The sequence below is a fragment of the Cryptomeria japonica genome, chromosome 5 (assembly GCF_030272615.1).
Source record: "Cryptomeria japonica chromosome 5, Sugi_1.0, whole genome shotgun sequence".
Taxonomy (NCBI): Eukaryota; Viridiplantae; Streptophyta; class Pinopsida; order Cupressales; family Cupressaceae; genus Cryptomeria; species Cryptomeria japonica.
Genome location: NC_081409.1, coordinates 617888806 through 617904223, shown reverse-complemented (window position 1 = coordinate 617904223; position 15418 = coordinate 617888806). Strand labels below are relative to the sequence as shown.

The 15418-nt window shown below is 39.2% G+C and overlaps 1 protein-coding gene across 2 annotated transcripts in view; it reads right to left on the bottom strand.

Moving 5' to 3' along the window:
* The window catches only part of LOC131063764 (lysine-specific demethylase JMJ21), a 191833-nt gene that overhangs the window by 66105 nt on the left and 110310 nt on the right, over positions 1-15418 (bottom strand). For both annotated transcript variants that reach the window (XM_057997678.2, XM_057997679.2), the window contains 2 exons: positions 2293-2377; positions 1934-2180 (listed from right to left, as the gene is read on the bottom strand). In XM_057997678.2, the coding sequence (XP_057853661.2) occupies positions 1934-2180; positions 2293-2377 (332 nt within the window). The remainder of the gene's footprint in view (positions 1-1933; positions 2181-2292; positions 2378-15418) is intronic.

Genomic DNA, 15418 nt, shown 5'->3' with positions numbered 1-15418 from the left:
ACAACTCTTTTAGTCTAGAATTATAAGCTAATACGTTTTCGTGCTTCCCTTGTTTTGCATTGTATATTTCTGCTACTATTCCAATATCATTACAAAGTAAATTAAACTCTTCTTTAAAGGCCTTCTTTAATTTCTCCCATGTATTTATGCCCGCTTGGTCAATTTTGTATACCAATCAATCGCTACGCCTCACAAGGTGGCTGGAAAGATCATAACCAAATTAAATATCATCCTACCCATTTTTCATCCAAATTGTTTCACAAATCTTATAGTGCCTAATGGGATCCTTTGATCCATTTCCTATAAACTTGGGAAACTTTTACTTTTCTCCACTAGGACTTGCCATGGTTTTATTCTTATGCAAACCTAGTGCCTAGAATTTGCTTGCTAGGGAGCTTTGACTTGGACATTCCAATATTTCTCTCGAACTCTCAGCCACAAAGAAATACTCAACCCTTCACTCAGATTCAACCTTCCATGCACTTGTTTTGGTTTCAGATTTTCTTTTATACACCCCTTGTCTTGACTTCTTCTCATTCGATTGACAACCTTTCATGATTTTCTTTGTTAAGGAATGTGACTTTGTCTCCCAACTTCCCTCATCTAAAAAATATTGTCTTGACTTTTCAATTTGATTGCATTCTTGGGAAGGGCTGGAGGACTTGGAAATCATACAATTATATTTTCCGTAAGTGTTTCTCGTAATCTTCTTGTTTGTTCCCTTTGCTCAATGATCCCTAAAAATCGCATGATTCCATGGTCTTGACCACCTTGTGGACTCTTCTCTCCTTTATTCGGGACTAAGGGCATGAAATGCTCAAATTTAACCTGATTTCTTTTAAGGCAACGACACTAAATATTTATAGCCCTATCTAATAAAATAAATACATGAATTAATAATAGAGATGTCAATGCATACCAAATACTAGAGTAAAATATATCTTTATTTGCACATGAAATTTGAAGTCAATCCAACTAAATCATACTACTTTCCTTCTAGAGGAACAAAAACATCAACCAACCAACACTTATAACTACCTGAAGCCAACAAACAATCAATGCATAGTCGGATAACCAATATTATCGAAACATAATAATAGGCATTATACACTAAGTACATATTCACCATACTTTTAAGTCCCACTAATCTACATTAGATATTTGTGGACATTCATGTAATAGTTTTCTATCTAAAACAATATGGACCCTTAAACATGCAATGAACAAGCCCCCACTACATGATTATAAACAATGCATTTATTGTAAGATAATGATCATGATAATTGACAACAAATGTAATCTCGGCTTCTAGCACCAGATCATTTCGTGACATTGTTAAACAGTTGAACCTGCTAAATTCATACGTATTATGGCATCCCAAAAGTGTAAAAGGTGTAAAAGGTCAATATTGTCTAATTCCTAAACAGACAAACAGTGAATCTTAAAAGGGAGTCCTTAGAATCATAAATGGGGTTCAAGTTTATTTAATTATGGCTACATTGATTACATAAGACCTTTATATAATTTGATATCAATATCAATTGAAATTTCAGATCCAGATATGTTCAATAGTTTATGATATATCATATTACTTAAAAGTTATAATAGAAATCATAAAAAGAAGTTATAGGATACAAACAAAACATCAGACATTTGAGGGATCTTGTGCTGACAGATCAGCATCACAGAGATGATGTTAGCATGCCATTGACATAAATATACCAGATAGTTGAATTCGAGGCTGAGTTAAATGAAATTCATTAATCTCTTGAATACCTGACAATTAATATTTGAGAAAATAGACACAAACAAATCATTTAAGGGTATGCACTTCTCCAAAAACATATCCCATGATTTTCTTAATCCACCCTGCTCATTAATTGAAAGATCTAGAACTGGTTGAAAACTGAAAGTATAAAGGTTAATATTTTACCTATAAATAAGTTGCTGAAGTCAAGAATGTAACTTGGACACATAACCTTTTTTTTGTTTCCTTGGGCATGTTTAAGCTCCTCCAAACCCATGCTTTCAGCAATTAAATTCATAGTAGAACTGTATTTCTGTGTTATATCAGGCAACAAATTGTTAGACACATCAGGCTTCATCAGAATATTGTCATCCATGATATCCATGTGAAGCCATCTAGGAGACTTGCGAACTTGCACTGATCCATTTTCAACCTGAAGTCATACATATAAGAGTAAAATGAATAAAAATGAAACTTAAAAATAAGTACAAATCCAGAAAAGGTATCATAGGGCATGATGACCTTAACAGATTCAGGGAACTTACCCCATATATGTTAAGTAACACCAGAGGATCATGTGGTAAGTAGTCATCAACAATCTCTATAAGGTGTTTGGGAGTACTGCCACCCCTGTACATGTCAGTGAGGAACCCCATTAATATCAACTGTCAAGAAAACTGTTCTCAATTAAAACAAATTAGCCACATTAAACTCAATAGCTGTATCATGACAATTTTGTAAATAATAATTTCAGGTCAATAGTGTAAGATTAGTCATCTGTTGAATACATTTTAAAGATCAAAATTATTAACTGCAAGATAAATGAGGGATGTCATCTTCACCCTGAACCTAAGTGATTTTGAGTTTATCATTTCACTTAAGAAACAATCAATAACCTATTCATTGTGTGCCTGTCAAAGATCAAATTTTTAGAACAATACCCTTTGATCAACAAGGAGAGATTACAAATCCAATGGGGTAATTAAGAGAAATTGTTGTCATTTCCAACAACAGAAATATTAATGTTCCTTGTGATTCAATGACTTTTCCCTCAGATTTTAATGCATAGTCTTGACAAACAAATATGTTAACATTTTAATTTATCTATTACAAAACAAAACAAAAACAGGATGGCCATATGGTCGAGCCATTCTCCAAATTACAAGGGGAAGCTCCCTAGGATCAAACAATAATGTCCCCTTTGGGGACTACCCTACATTTTGCCCTAGAATAACAAGCTCAATTAAACAAGAGGTGTAATATAGTTAGAATTTAACTGTACCAATAAATGTCTTTAGCAAGATAAAACCCTGGAATAGGTCCTGCAATCAGTTAGGTAACTTATAATTCTTTGAATATTTCAATAAAGGTTAGAAAAACATATAAATGCATATACATTATTAATTATTTCAATCTATTTGAATGAAGCATTTAAGAAGAAAAGAATCAATAGTTTCATTCCCATAATCCACCATAATAGGGGTTGGAGAGTGTTGTGACCTTTTTCACACATCGCCCCATTACAAATGGGGACCCTCTCTTTTCCTGCTTTCTAGGGTTTTTGTTAGTGCCCGTGGCCTTCCGCTTCAGTTTTGCCAAGCTTTGCTCAGTTTTGCCAAGCTTTGCTCAGTTTTGAACGGTTCGAGTCCTAGAGATTGAAAGTTAGTTTTTGCAAGCCGAGTGATAACAGAACCTAGATACTGTCAAAGTGCCTAGAAAGACCAAAGGACGAAGATCGCAATTGATTTGGACGAATTTGAACAACTTTCTATTTTTAGAAAGTTTGCTTTTTTGCTTTTTCCTATTTTTTAGGAAGTTTTGTTTTTGGCATTTTTAGCCCAATCCCCGGTATGGCTATTTTTAGAAAGTTTTCCCTATTTTTTAGGGATACCTGCTTTTTTGCTTTTTCGGAGTGGGGACCTAGGGCTTGCACTGATACCACTGACCTGCTTCGATCGCGATCAAGAATTTCCAAGTTTTGACCTAAAAAAACTAGGTTCCTACATTTTAGGGGTCATGATGCTTCAGATGGTTTGCCTGAGTATGGATTTCAAATTTCAAGTTAATCTGGTTAAAATTGATAAAATTGTGAAATTTTGAAATTTTCCAAATATTTTTCTAAGTCCGGCTAATGAATGATGTTGAGTGTTATGGCAGGTGATGAAAACTCCGCCCAAGCTATGAGGGAGATAGAAGAATAGTCTGCCATGTTGGAGGGAGCACAAAAGTCCACCCTCCAAGCAAGTGGCCATGCTTCCAAACTCCGCCCTCCTTGGTGTCTTTCCAAAGTCCGCCATGTTGGAGGCAGCACAAAAGTCTGCCATGCTTGAGGAGGTAGACTAAAACTCCGCCTTGGTTGAGGTGTCTCCAAAGTCTACCTTGGAGGTAGACCAAAAGTCCGCCATGTTGGAGGGAGCACAAAAGTCTGCCATGCTTGAGGAGGTAGACTAAAACTCCGCCTTGGTTGAGGTGTCTCCAAAGTCCACCTTGGTAGTCATGCCTTCAAACTCCGCCCTATGGTGGAGATGTTATAAAAGTCCGCCATGCTTGAAGTGGCCAACCTTCCAAAGTCTGCCTTGAAAAGGTGTCTTCAAAGTCCGCCTTGAAGAGGTCATCCAAAAGTCCGCCCTCCATGAAGTTGTAGAGTGGTCTCAAAAGTCTGCCCTGGGAGTAGTTTCCAAAGTCCGCCATGGTGACCTTCCAAAACTCCACCCTCCTTGGTGTCCTTCCAAAACTCCGCCCTATGGAGATGCTTAAAATATCTGCCCTAGGAGGAAGACATAGGAACTAAACATGAGAAAAGTCCGCCATGGAGAGAGTCCAAAACTCCGCCCAAGCCATAATGATTGGAGAGGCTAAAACTCCGCCTTGGGGATGCTTCAAAAGTCCGCCTTAGTGAGAGCCTAAAAGAGTGAACATGAGAAAGTCCGCCATAAAGTGGGAAGCCTTCAAAGTCCGCCCTATGGATGGAGTGAAAGAAGTTTAAGGCAAACAAAACTCTAACATGATGATAGAGGTACCTCCAAAACTCCGCCCAAGCATCAAGTTGGAAGATGAAAACTCCGCCCATGCATCAAGTTGAAGTCTCAAAACTCCACCCTACTCTTGGAAGTCAAACAAAGTCAACAGCAAGTTCAAATGCGAGTGATCTCATCAAATCTTCCTAGAATTCGAACTACTAACTAATCTAGAAAGTTGAAAAAAGAGATATTTGAAGATCAATGAGCTGGGAAATCAAAATAGAAACTCGAGCTTGAACCATGAATCAAAATTAGAAAGAGGATATCTGCAGATTGAGGCGATTTTTAGACTGAGTTCCAAATTAGAAACCTTTTGGAAGATGCCAATCTATAGGCCTAGTTCGAATATGACAAGGGAAAACAAATTAGAAAGTTGTAGAATAAGATTTTCGAACTCAAAGAGATGATAGCACAACTCGAAATTGAATTGGAAACTTTCTCAAGGTTGAAGTCGAATTTAGAAACATGAATTGGATGGTATTTGCATGTTTCTAATTGTGAAAACCAACTTCATTACAAATACATTCTTCATTTCTTCATTCTCACACAAGAAGTTCGAACTTTTTGAGCAAGCTAAGGAAAACATTGAGAAGTATTTCGCAGATTGAAGGTCATTTGGAAGAAAATCTTGGTGTTGCAAGGATATCTCTTGCAGGTTGGGCAAGCTTCTTGAGGAATTCTGATTTATTAGCTTCATTCTTATCAAGTATCCGCAGAATTTTGGAGTGGAATTACCTGGTAGAAGGCAGATTCATCAATTTTTCTGAGTTTTCTTAAGATTCCTTCTATCTTCTAGCCTTATTCTCATTCATTCGAAGGTGAAGTTGGTTTTAAAATGCAGATTTATTGCATTTTTCTGAGTTTTTCAGATTCGTTGGAAGTAATTTTTGTGGACTTATTCAAATTTTTAGTGAGAAAAATCATTTTGTTGACTAAGTGGAATGAGAATTTTGAAGTTATAGAACTTGGCCCTTTTGGATTACAATCATAAATGTCCTTAAGTTGAAGAGTTTACATGTGAAAAGTCCATTTTTGTGGCTAAGTATGAAAGTGAAGTAAAAAAATCTCCAAGCACTTAGCCATTCGTAGCCTCAATTTTCTTTAATCCAAGATCTGATTTCTAACTTAAGCTTCATGTTTATTTGCAGATTTTAGGCACGATGAAATTCCAAGTAGACAAGGATGCTCCTCCTGAGTCGAGAATGACCTCGAAATGGAAGAATGTTAGCAACACTAACCTCGGGCATATCAATCTGAGGGAGTTCAAGAAGGAGATGTTCGGTTTAGATAACCTCGTGCCTAACATGACCGCACGAAAGACGATGAAAAGTGGCATCGTGCATGCTGCAAGTTTTCTCCCTACCAAGCAGTGCACTGAGTTGGTAGCTAAGTGCGCTAGGCACTACAACCCTATCAGTAGGGATATTGTCGCACCAGATGGAAGAGTGTTGGCAAACATCAGCGATGAGGCCATCAGGGAAGCCTTCAGAATTCCAGAATATCATAATGATGTGTACGTAGCCAAGGATGAAGCTGATCGCATGTATCAGGAACATTTGGAGGAGTATGATGCCATCGTCAATCATTCCTGGCTGGATAAGCCAAGGAAAGGTGCCTCCAAACTACAGAGGAAGAGCTTGGTGAGGGCGTACTTCAAAGAAGATATTGGAGATATGATTGTCCTACTGAACAGGATAATGGGTAATCCCCAAGACACCCCATTTGAGCCTTGGATGTATTATTTCATAAATGAAATGATGAACGAAGTGAAGATGATAGACTGGGCTCGAATGATAAGTGATAACTTGGACAGCCAACTGAAGAATTTGGAAGCGAATAGGACCTTCTTCATAAGCTCGTACTTGTTCTATTCCCTAGCTAGAACCTACAGATACAGAGGCCTCACCTACAGAGGGGAAGTGGGAAACAAAGAAAAACAGTTTCCCGTCTATGACTGTTATCCCCAGCTTCACATGGAAGAAAAGTTCCATTTCAAGAGAGTGAATGATACATTTCTCATGCACATCACACGGACGCTGCAAGGTGGACTACATCAGAGACTCTCTCAAGAGTCTATGGACTTCATAAGTAGATTCAGATATTGGTATATTCAATACCTGAAGTTCACTTACATCAGAATTCAGAGGTTTTCCGGATCTCCCTATAAGCTCCCAGCTTACCCTACCAATCGAGTCGTGCTAATAGAGGTTGTGGGGCAATTAGAGGGATATATGACAGTTCAAAGAGATAAGCAGAAGAAGGCAGGAACCTCCCCTCTCACAATTGGAAATGGACTAGAGACGTGCCCGTCATCACAAACCGCTGCCACTGCTGAGAAAGAGCTGGCTTGGTACCCTTTTTACCAGTACAAAGCAAGAAGAATTTTGATCCATTCCATAGGATGAAAAGGGTCGAAAGGACGACATTTGAGCACAGAGCTGATTTGGAAGATTATTGGGCTAACGCAGCCGATAGTTTCGAAATCAGGAGGAGATTTTGGTCAAGGATTCCCTTGAGTATGGTAAGAGCAACGGAAGTATTTAGAATTGCTGATCAAGTAGAAGACAATCTTGATCTTCAGCAGCTAGGCTTTGAGAAGATGAGGAATGAGCCACTAGCCTTGATCGATTGGTCAGAGGGAGAGAAGTCAGATCTGGCAAACCTCATGACGTCGGTGGTCGAATACGCTAAGTGGTGGACATCTGAGAGGACGAAACAATTGAAGTCTAAAGGTGTGGCCCTGACCTATGATTTAATGGGAGTAGATGACTCTCTATCCTCCAACCCTTGTATCTCTGCAGGCAATGCTCGGAATCCAGAGAGTGTTGGGTCCCGGAAAAGGAAGAAATTAGTTGGAAGCTCTGGAAAGACCAGGGGAAACAAAATTGTCGGAGAGAGACGTGAGTCCAATGAAGGTCATTCCATTCTTAGTGCCGCATCTGTTGTGCCTAATCAAAATGTAGTTGAAGAGCAAGAGATGGACACATATATGGTAAATAATGAAGCGAGAGTGCCTTCTCCTTCAATTGAGGAAATAATGAAAGAAGTTGTCCAAAGTCCAGACAGGGAGCAAGTTTTAAATGCAGCCACAAAAGTTGAAGAACCTAAGCCCCCAATGGTTTTCCTCGATGGTATAGTTACTGGACCAGGAAGGACAGATGATGGGTTTGATCAAAATGTTGTGGAGCAGTCAACCATTCCTGATTGGTTGAGGGAAAGGATAAGGGCTAAGGTTCCTAAGGAAACCCATTCTGAAGAGAATACAGCAACATTTCTGGCAAAGGTGAACAAACCAGTCATAGTCAAGCCACCTAAGCCAGCCAGAAAATTCTCTTTGATTCAGAGGGATAGTGTAGGGTTCAGGATAGTTCAGATAGCTGTGCCAAAGGAAGGAAAAACTCGGGACAATATTGCCCCAGAGGATCATAAGATCACCACTATAGAGTTGGGTAAGCCTACTCAGGACCAAGAAGTCCAGTACTTTGACGACTCTTGCAACGCCCTCAAGGCGAGTCTAGCTCAGGAGAAAGAGAAAAGAAAGAAGGTTGAGGAAGAGAACTAGCAGTGGAGGAAATATGTTCTCCATCTCACCAGGCCACTCAACCATGAGATACCGGTCACCCCTCAGCAGCCTCTTCAGCGAGAGTCATTGAAAGATTACAAGGACATGAAGGGCACATTCACATAGGCCAAGGAATGGATTTCAGATGCTTCGGCACGTGCTTACATGCTTGTAGAAAATTTAGTATCAGCACATGAGTCGACCTCTTCATTGGTTAGCCGAATTCAGGACCTAGCTGCAAATTGGGAAGATATTGAAGAAATTCAAGATGAAATACTTCCGCAATTGAAGGTTATCCGAGGTCTGTCAAAACGAAGTTTGGTGGATGCAGGTGTCATACAGGCTGGGGATAGATATGACTTTAACACCTGGTATTATGCTTTGGTCACCAGGATTGAAGTCTTGAAGAAATCCGAGACTAAGTGCTTTGAGACAGAGGAAAGTGTCAAAGAAATTTTGATTAAGGTGTTTCGTGTACCATCAGAGATCTAGAAGAAAGAGAGTATACGAGAAAAACACTTGCAGACAGAGAACCTGAAAGCCAGAATTCAATCGATCTTTCAAGGATTGCAAGTTTTCTCTTCATTGATAAGAACTTTCTTGCCCAAGCAGTTGAGTCCACATCATCGACTTCTAGATTAGCAACTTGCCAAGTGTCACTATGGAGGAGGTCAGGCTCATCGTGTCCAAATACATCGAATCTGCAAAAGGGGAAACTGGACACTCACCTCAGTGACAATAGCAGTTGTACCACATGTCACTTTCTCATTCTTTCAAACTAACAAAGTTTTGGGAAACCCTAATTAGGGTTTGTAGCTTTCAATCAGGGCTCTTGATCACTGTTTGATCTCGGTCGTTCATTTATTTTTGAAAAACAATATAAGGCTACCTCCTCTCATTTGGAGAGTGTGAGGTTTTTGACATATTGTTGCGTGAAGGTCATTTTCAAATAATATATTGCATGTGCGCTTTCTCTTAAGGCTTTGTAATCTCTATTGTTTGAATGATTAGCATGGTTTCAATTTCCTCAACACTTTAGTTAAAATTAATTTAGATTTGTTTTCATGTTATTAGAATTGAATGAAGGATTTGATAAGTGTTCATTGACAGTGTATCTTTGCTCATACTTTTGGTGAATGGATGATTTCCATTTCACTGTGCAAAGTTAGTCTGAGCCTATCCTTTGTGCATGCCAATATTTCAATCATAAGCACAACCCCTTGAAGATTGCACCCGCTTTGTGTAGTTGTCCTCAGTGTGGCGAAGCAAAGTGTGCTTTCCCGAGAGCACCCAGTTGATACCATCTCCGGAGTTCGTAGGATTAGATCAGCCTTCTTAACCCTATTCCCCTTTTCCCTATTTTTTGAAAGTCTAAATCCCGGAAAATCTAAAAAAAATAGAGAGAGCCTAAAATTGCTAAATCCGTCTAAGTCCAACGGCTTCAAAGACATTTGTTAACGTAAGTCCCCCTTGAGATTTTCAGCAAACACTACCCAAGTAGCTATCCCACTAAAGTCGCTTGTTCACACATATAGACCTTGGAATCAATAGTGATTTTTCAAGAGAGGATAGAATACATTTGGGTATCTTATTCTAATGTTTGGTAGATGATAAAACAGACACCAACAGAGAGGAAGCATGTTAGGGTGCCCCAAATTCACCACATGTAACCCCAAGAGCGTGGAGTATCCATGTTGGAAATTTGAGTTATGTTGAGTTGTGTTGTCATTGATGTCAAACGTGTCCGGTGTTTGTCATTGATGTCACAGTCAGTTGTGTGCAGGAGTGCAGAAGTTGTAGTAGATGTTCAGTTGTTCAATTGTGCGGATATTGCATATGGTCTGGAAATATGTATTCAGATGTTCATATGTTGTCTACTAGTGATGTTGAGTTAGAATGAGGTGTTTCCGGAAGGCTACAGTAGTGGAAGTTTCAATATGCAAGAATCAGTATTAAATGTCCCAATGGAAGAATACTTGTTGTCCTCATTTTTGTTTCCAAAAATGAAGGACCACTACAGTGAAATTTTTATGAAAAAATTGGAATTTTTACTCTATGGCACACTTCCCGAGGCAGAATTTCGACTAATCCTTAGACTGGCTTGATCCTCAGTCCATTCTCGAACTACGTTTCAAATTTCGTCCAATTCTGGGTTCGTTTGCTATGTCTTTCCTTCAATTTCGGGTTTTAAAACTCAGACTGCAGGTGGAGAATTTTCTTCAAACTGCAAGTTTTAATGATATTCATTGTTTTGGTCTTTGTAGGGGAATTTTTGACCAATTACATGTGCACTTTTATTTCAAATATGTTACTTGTAATTTGTTTTAAATTTCCCCTTTGTTGTTTTTACATTTTTTATTGTTTTTTGGTCATTTTTAGTTAAAATAGGGATTTTTTGGCTCAACTGCAAGTAAACTTGCAGTTTGTTCAAAAAACCCCTACTTTAATGGTTTTCACATGTAATAGGGATTTTAAATCCCCATTACATATGTGCAAGTGTTTTTAACTTGTTGTAGGGATTTTATTTCCCTTTTACAAGTATTTTTAAACTTGCAGTTTGCTCCAAAAAACCCGATTTTGACATGAAAGTGCATTTTTGACAATTTTAAACTTGTCATTTGTCCAAAAAAACCCGATTTTGGCTTGATGAGCGAAAAAGTGAAAAATTAAACTTGCTATTTGTCTTAAAAGACCCGATTTTGACATGAAAGTGGGAAAAGTGAAAATCGAACTTGTTATTTTCTCTCTAAAACCCGATTCGCTTCATTTTGGACAAATCAAACTTGTCATGTGTCTCCCAAAACCCGATTTTCATGCAAAATTGATTTGTTGAAGATTTCAAAGCAATTTTTTGTGGAGATTTTTTAGGGAAGGAAGGCGTTTTTGCTTCTACCCTATTTTCATGCAATCATCAACATCTTTCATGCCAAATGGAGGTTATATTGATTGGTTTTTGGAGCTAAATCAGCAAAAACGTGGTTCTTTAAACCCACATTTTGGGCGCTTTTTACTTCATAAATTTGCACACTCCTAAATCGTTTTGCCCTTTCCTACTAAGGCGTGGAGGGTGAGAGGTTTTTCGCACCATTTGATGATGCCGTTGGAGTTTATTATGGTGGCCACATCATTTCCTTTGGCCACGTTTTTTCCCTTTGGCAGCGTTTTCAATCATTTGGTGTCATTATTTCTTCTTCTACCTTAGGCATTTTGCTTGGGTGCACACTCTCATTGGCATTTTGGTCCTCCAAGTTTAAGATTGCTGCTATATTTGGGGCATTTTTACAAAAAACGTGATAAGGGTTTGATATTCCAGATTGCTCCTTTTCACCGGTTTTGCTTCTTCATTTCAAGAATTGTTGCATTATTGGAGAAGCATTTTGCATTTTTAAGAAAGGTATGTTCTCCTTCCTTTCTTCTCTTCATTTTGTTATTTTCTTGTTTTCTTTATTTTTCGTTATTAGTTGCATTTTTGGCATGTGTTGTTCTTCCCCAAAAATTTGGTTTTCGTGAAAGAAATCTTCCCCTTGAAATGCAATTGTTGAATTGCATTGTTCTTCTCAAAATTCCCTTTTAACTTGTATTCGGGATTTTTAATCTCGATTACAAGTTCGCTGGAAATTTTTGTCCTTCCCCTACAATTAAGGAATTTAATCATTTTTGGTTAAAATTCCAAGCTTGAAAAGTGTGAAATACCCCTCCCTTGCAAATTCGGGTTTTAAAAACCGGATTACATGTTGAAGAGTTCTTCCCATTTTCATAAAAATGACTTTCCCGGATATTCCCGTTTCTATTCATTCACGTTCCCCATATCCGTACTTTCCATTTCCATCATTTCCCGCAAGTCAAAATCCCATTTTTCGTCCATTTCTCCATTTTCGAATTTACAAGTGTACTTGTATTCGGGTTTTAAAACCCCGATTGCATGTATGTCCTTTCCAACTTGTATACTTGCGAAAATTCTCCCAAGATCCGAAATTGGTCAAAGTCAAGATTTTCCCATTTCTACATATATCCCTTCTTCCTCTCACAAAACCGTGAAATTCAAAGATCAAAGTTTTACTCATTTGAAGAAGGAAGAATGATATTTGTAGCTGATTATGATGTTGCCTTAACTCTTTTAAGTCTTCATCACAACATTCCAGGTTCACAATCAATGTCAGATTTGCCGGCATTGCCAACTCCAAAGAAAATGAAATACAAATATGACAAATACCAGAATGAGGTTGCACCTTCCCAAGTTTCTTCTCCTTAGGATCGCATCAGGGACACGGAAATAGGGCACGTTGATATGGCAGAATTCATTCACAGGGTAGAAGATCCACAGGATAACAACTTGCAGCGGCTGTTGGACAGCCATATTAATCATGCATCTTCTTTCCCAGTGGCTGCCCTAGAACCTGAGTTTGTTCTTGCATGCGCCCATCATTTTGACAAAGAGTCAAGAGTCATCAAAAATGATGATGGTGAAGCTATAATTCGTCTTGATGCGGATACAATCGAGAAGGTCTTCAAAATACCTCCTGCACCTGTTTATATGGAAATCACCAAAGAAAGTGCAGCAGAGTATTATGTGAAAAGGGAAAAAGATTGTAAGCGACACATCAATAGGTGGATCCAAGAGCCACGTCCATCCTTCTCAAGATGGGCAAAGTTGTACCGTTGTGATTTCAAGTGGGAGATAGGAGACACCATCACTCTTCTCAGCAGGATGATGGGCCTTGAGCACTCTAATGTCTTTGAGCCATGGATGTATCAATTCATTATGTTCATATGGCAGTCGCATCACATTTCATGGGGTGAAATCATCAGCAATGCTTTGTGCGAACAACTTGCAGCAGTTCCTACCACTATGACCTTCTTCATGAATTCTTATTTGGTATATTTAGCAGCGTCACTTAGACACTTTCCAGGTCTTTCTACCAAGGGTGATCGCTCGCTTATACCAGTTTGGGAATATTTTGACCAGTTGCCATTGAAACCTAGCAGACTACATTTCAGAAGAGTCCAAGATGCATTCTTCGGATATTTCATGTGTCAGTTTGACATGGATCTCAAAAACAAAAGAGTATCAGATGAGGCATGGGTCAAGGTGTCTGAGTATGGGTGTTTATTCCTGCAATTTCCCACCTTCACCTATATGAGGATTGGATGCTATGATGGACAGCCATACATGCTTCCAAGATACCCAACCGATAAGATAATTCTTATGGAGTTGGGAAGACAGATCATGGCTGTTCATACTTTTCAGTCTGCTAGACACAAGGTTGGAATGGGGATCTCTAGCACAAACCCAAATTGGTCGATACTCCCTTGTCACATCTGTGAAGGCTAAGGCCATGGAGGTTGAATTGCAGGAAATCAAGCTTAAGAGGTTCAAACCTAGAGCTGATTTTGATTATAGAGGTATGAAGGAGAAGATCAAGAAATCCTTTGTGCATGTTCATCGCATTGAAGACATCTGGGTAGATCTCCGCACGGAAGCCAAAGTTCTGAAGATGGATTACTGCAGGCTCACTGTTGAGCAAATTGTTGACTTGAACTTGGCGGATATCCCACAAGGGATGATCGATGACGGGCATATACTTGATCCTAAATATATTTCACAAAGGGTTGAGGAAGCTCCACTTCCTTTGATCCAATGGTCACACAAGGAGTGCGTCTCCATCCTTGACAGATTTCTGCCTATCTTGGCCAACACTAACGCATGGCTGAAAAGTAATGCAGTTAGACTTATCAAAATCAAGGTTGGTAAAGAAGATGATTCTATAGGGCCTCTTGGACGGAAGTCTGAGATTCAGATTGATAATAAGGAGGGTGCTTCATCTTCAGGCACAAGGATCAAGTTACGAGTTAGTCGTGCAGTAGTGCTTCCTCCTGAGGAGACGACTACTCGTGGGAAGGAGAAATCACGGTTCCATGTTCGGGTGATCAATCTGGATAATCCAGAAGAGGGGTAACAATCTGACGATGCGCCCAGGTCTCCAGTTTTAGACTCGCCTCGCGAGGTCATTCCTCCAGTTTCCATTGAGATGCCTCTTTCTCCTCCTGATTTGCTCATAGATGAGTCTCCTCAGAATGCAGTTCCCATTTCAGCATACAAGCCTTCTCCTAATCAACAACGAGAAAGTGTGTTGAAAGTTCCTGAAGATAATCCCACTTGCATTCAGTTATCAGAAATCGATACTTCCACTTCTGGTTTTGAAGAATTCATGAGGCAATCTTCATGTCCATTGGTAACTGAGCAAACCGTGGTCGCTATTCAAACAGATATTCCTCCCAGGGTGACCACGGTAATTCAAACAGAAACTGCTTCTCCTTTGCCTACGGCTACTACTGGAAGTGAGTTGATGACTTTGCCTCCATGGCTTAGTTCTTTCACCCCGAAAAGAAAGAAGCAAGAGATCTCACCTGATGCCTTTGACTACCAGCAACTCAAACAGTCCAGATCCAAAGTTGCTAAGAAGGCAAAGACTATCTCTAGGGTAACTATTGATAGCAACAAGATGAAAGTAGCTGAAATTGTGGAACCTATTGTAGATAAACCACTTAATGAAATGTCAGCTGCTGATTATAAGGTTACAAGGGTAGAATTGGGCAAGCAAACACATGAGGTCATTAAACATGATGCTCAGTTTTCTGTTGCTTCACTAGTGCAAAGGTGTGACGATCTTCTTGCGAAGAAAGACAAGCTAGAAGAAGAAAACCGACAGCTCATGGCAGCCATTCATAAAATCACAAAACCTGCTGCTGAAGGGAGTAACTCCATAGGTTCTTCTGGTTCCCAAGAATTGATTCGTGGAGTGGAAAGGGCTGCTCAGAAAGTGCAAGCACTGGATTCTTGGGTTGATCAGCTTCATGATCAATGTGTACAAGTGGCAAAAGACATTTTTCAAATAATGTCTAAGTTGGAAACCATTGAGGAGAAACTGGATCAAACTTCTAACACTTTCAAAAAGAATCTGTAAAGTGTTGAGAAAAGTCTGGCAATCTGGCGTCCCATGCCCCAACAACAGCTGAGTATTTTGCACGATCACGCCATCATCTCTTCTAGGGTCATGTACTTGGAATTTGAGGAACTCATGGAAAACA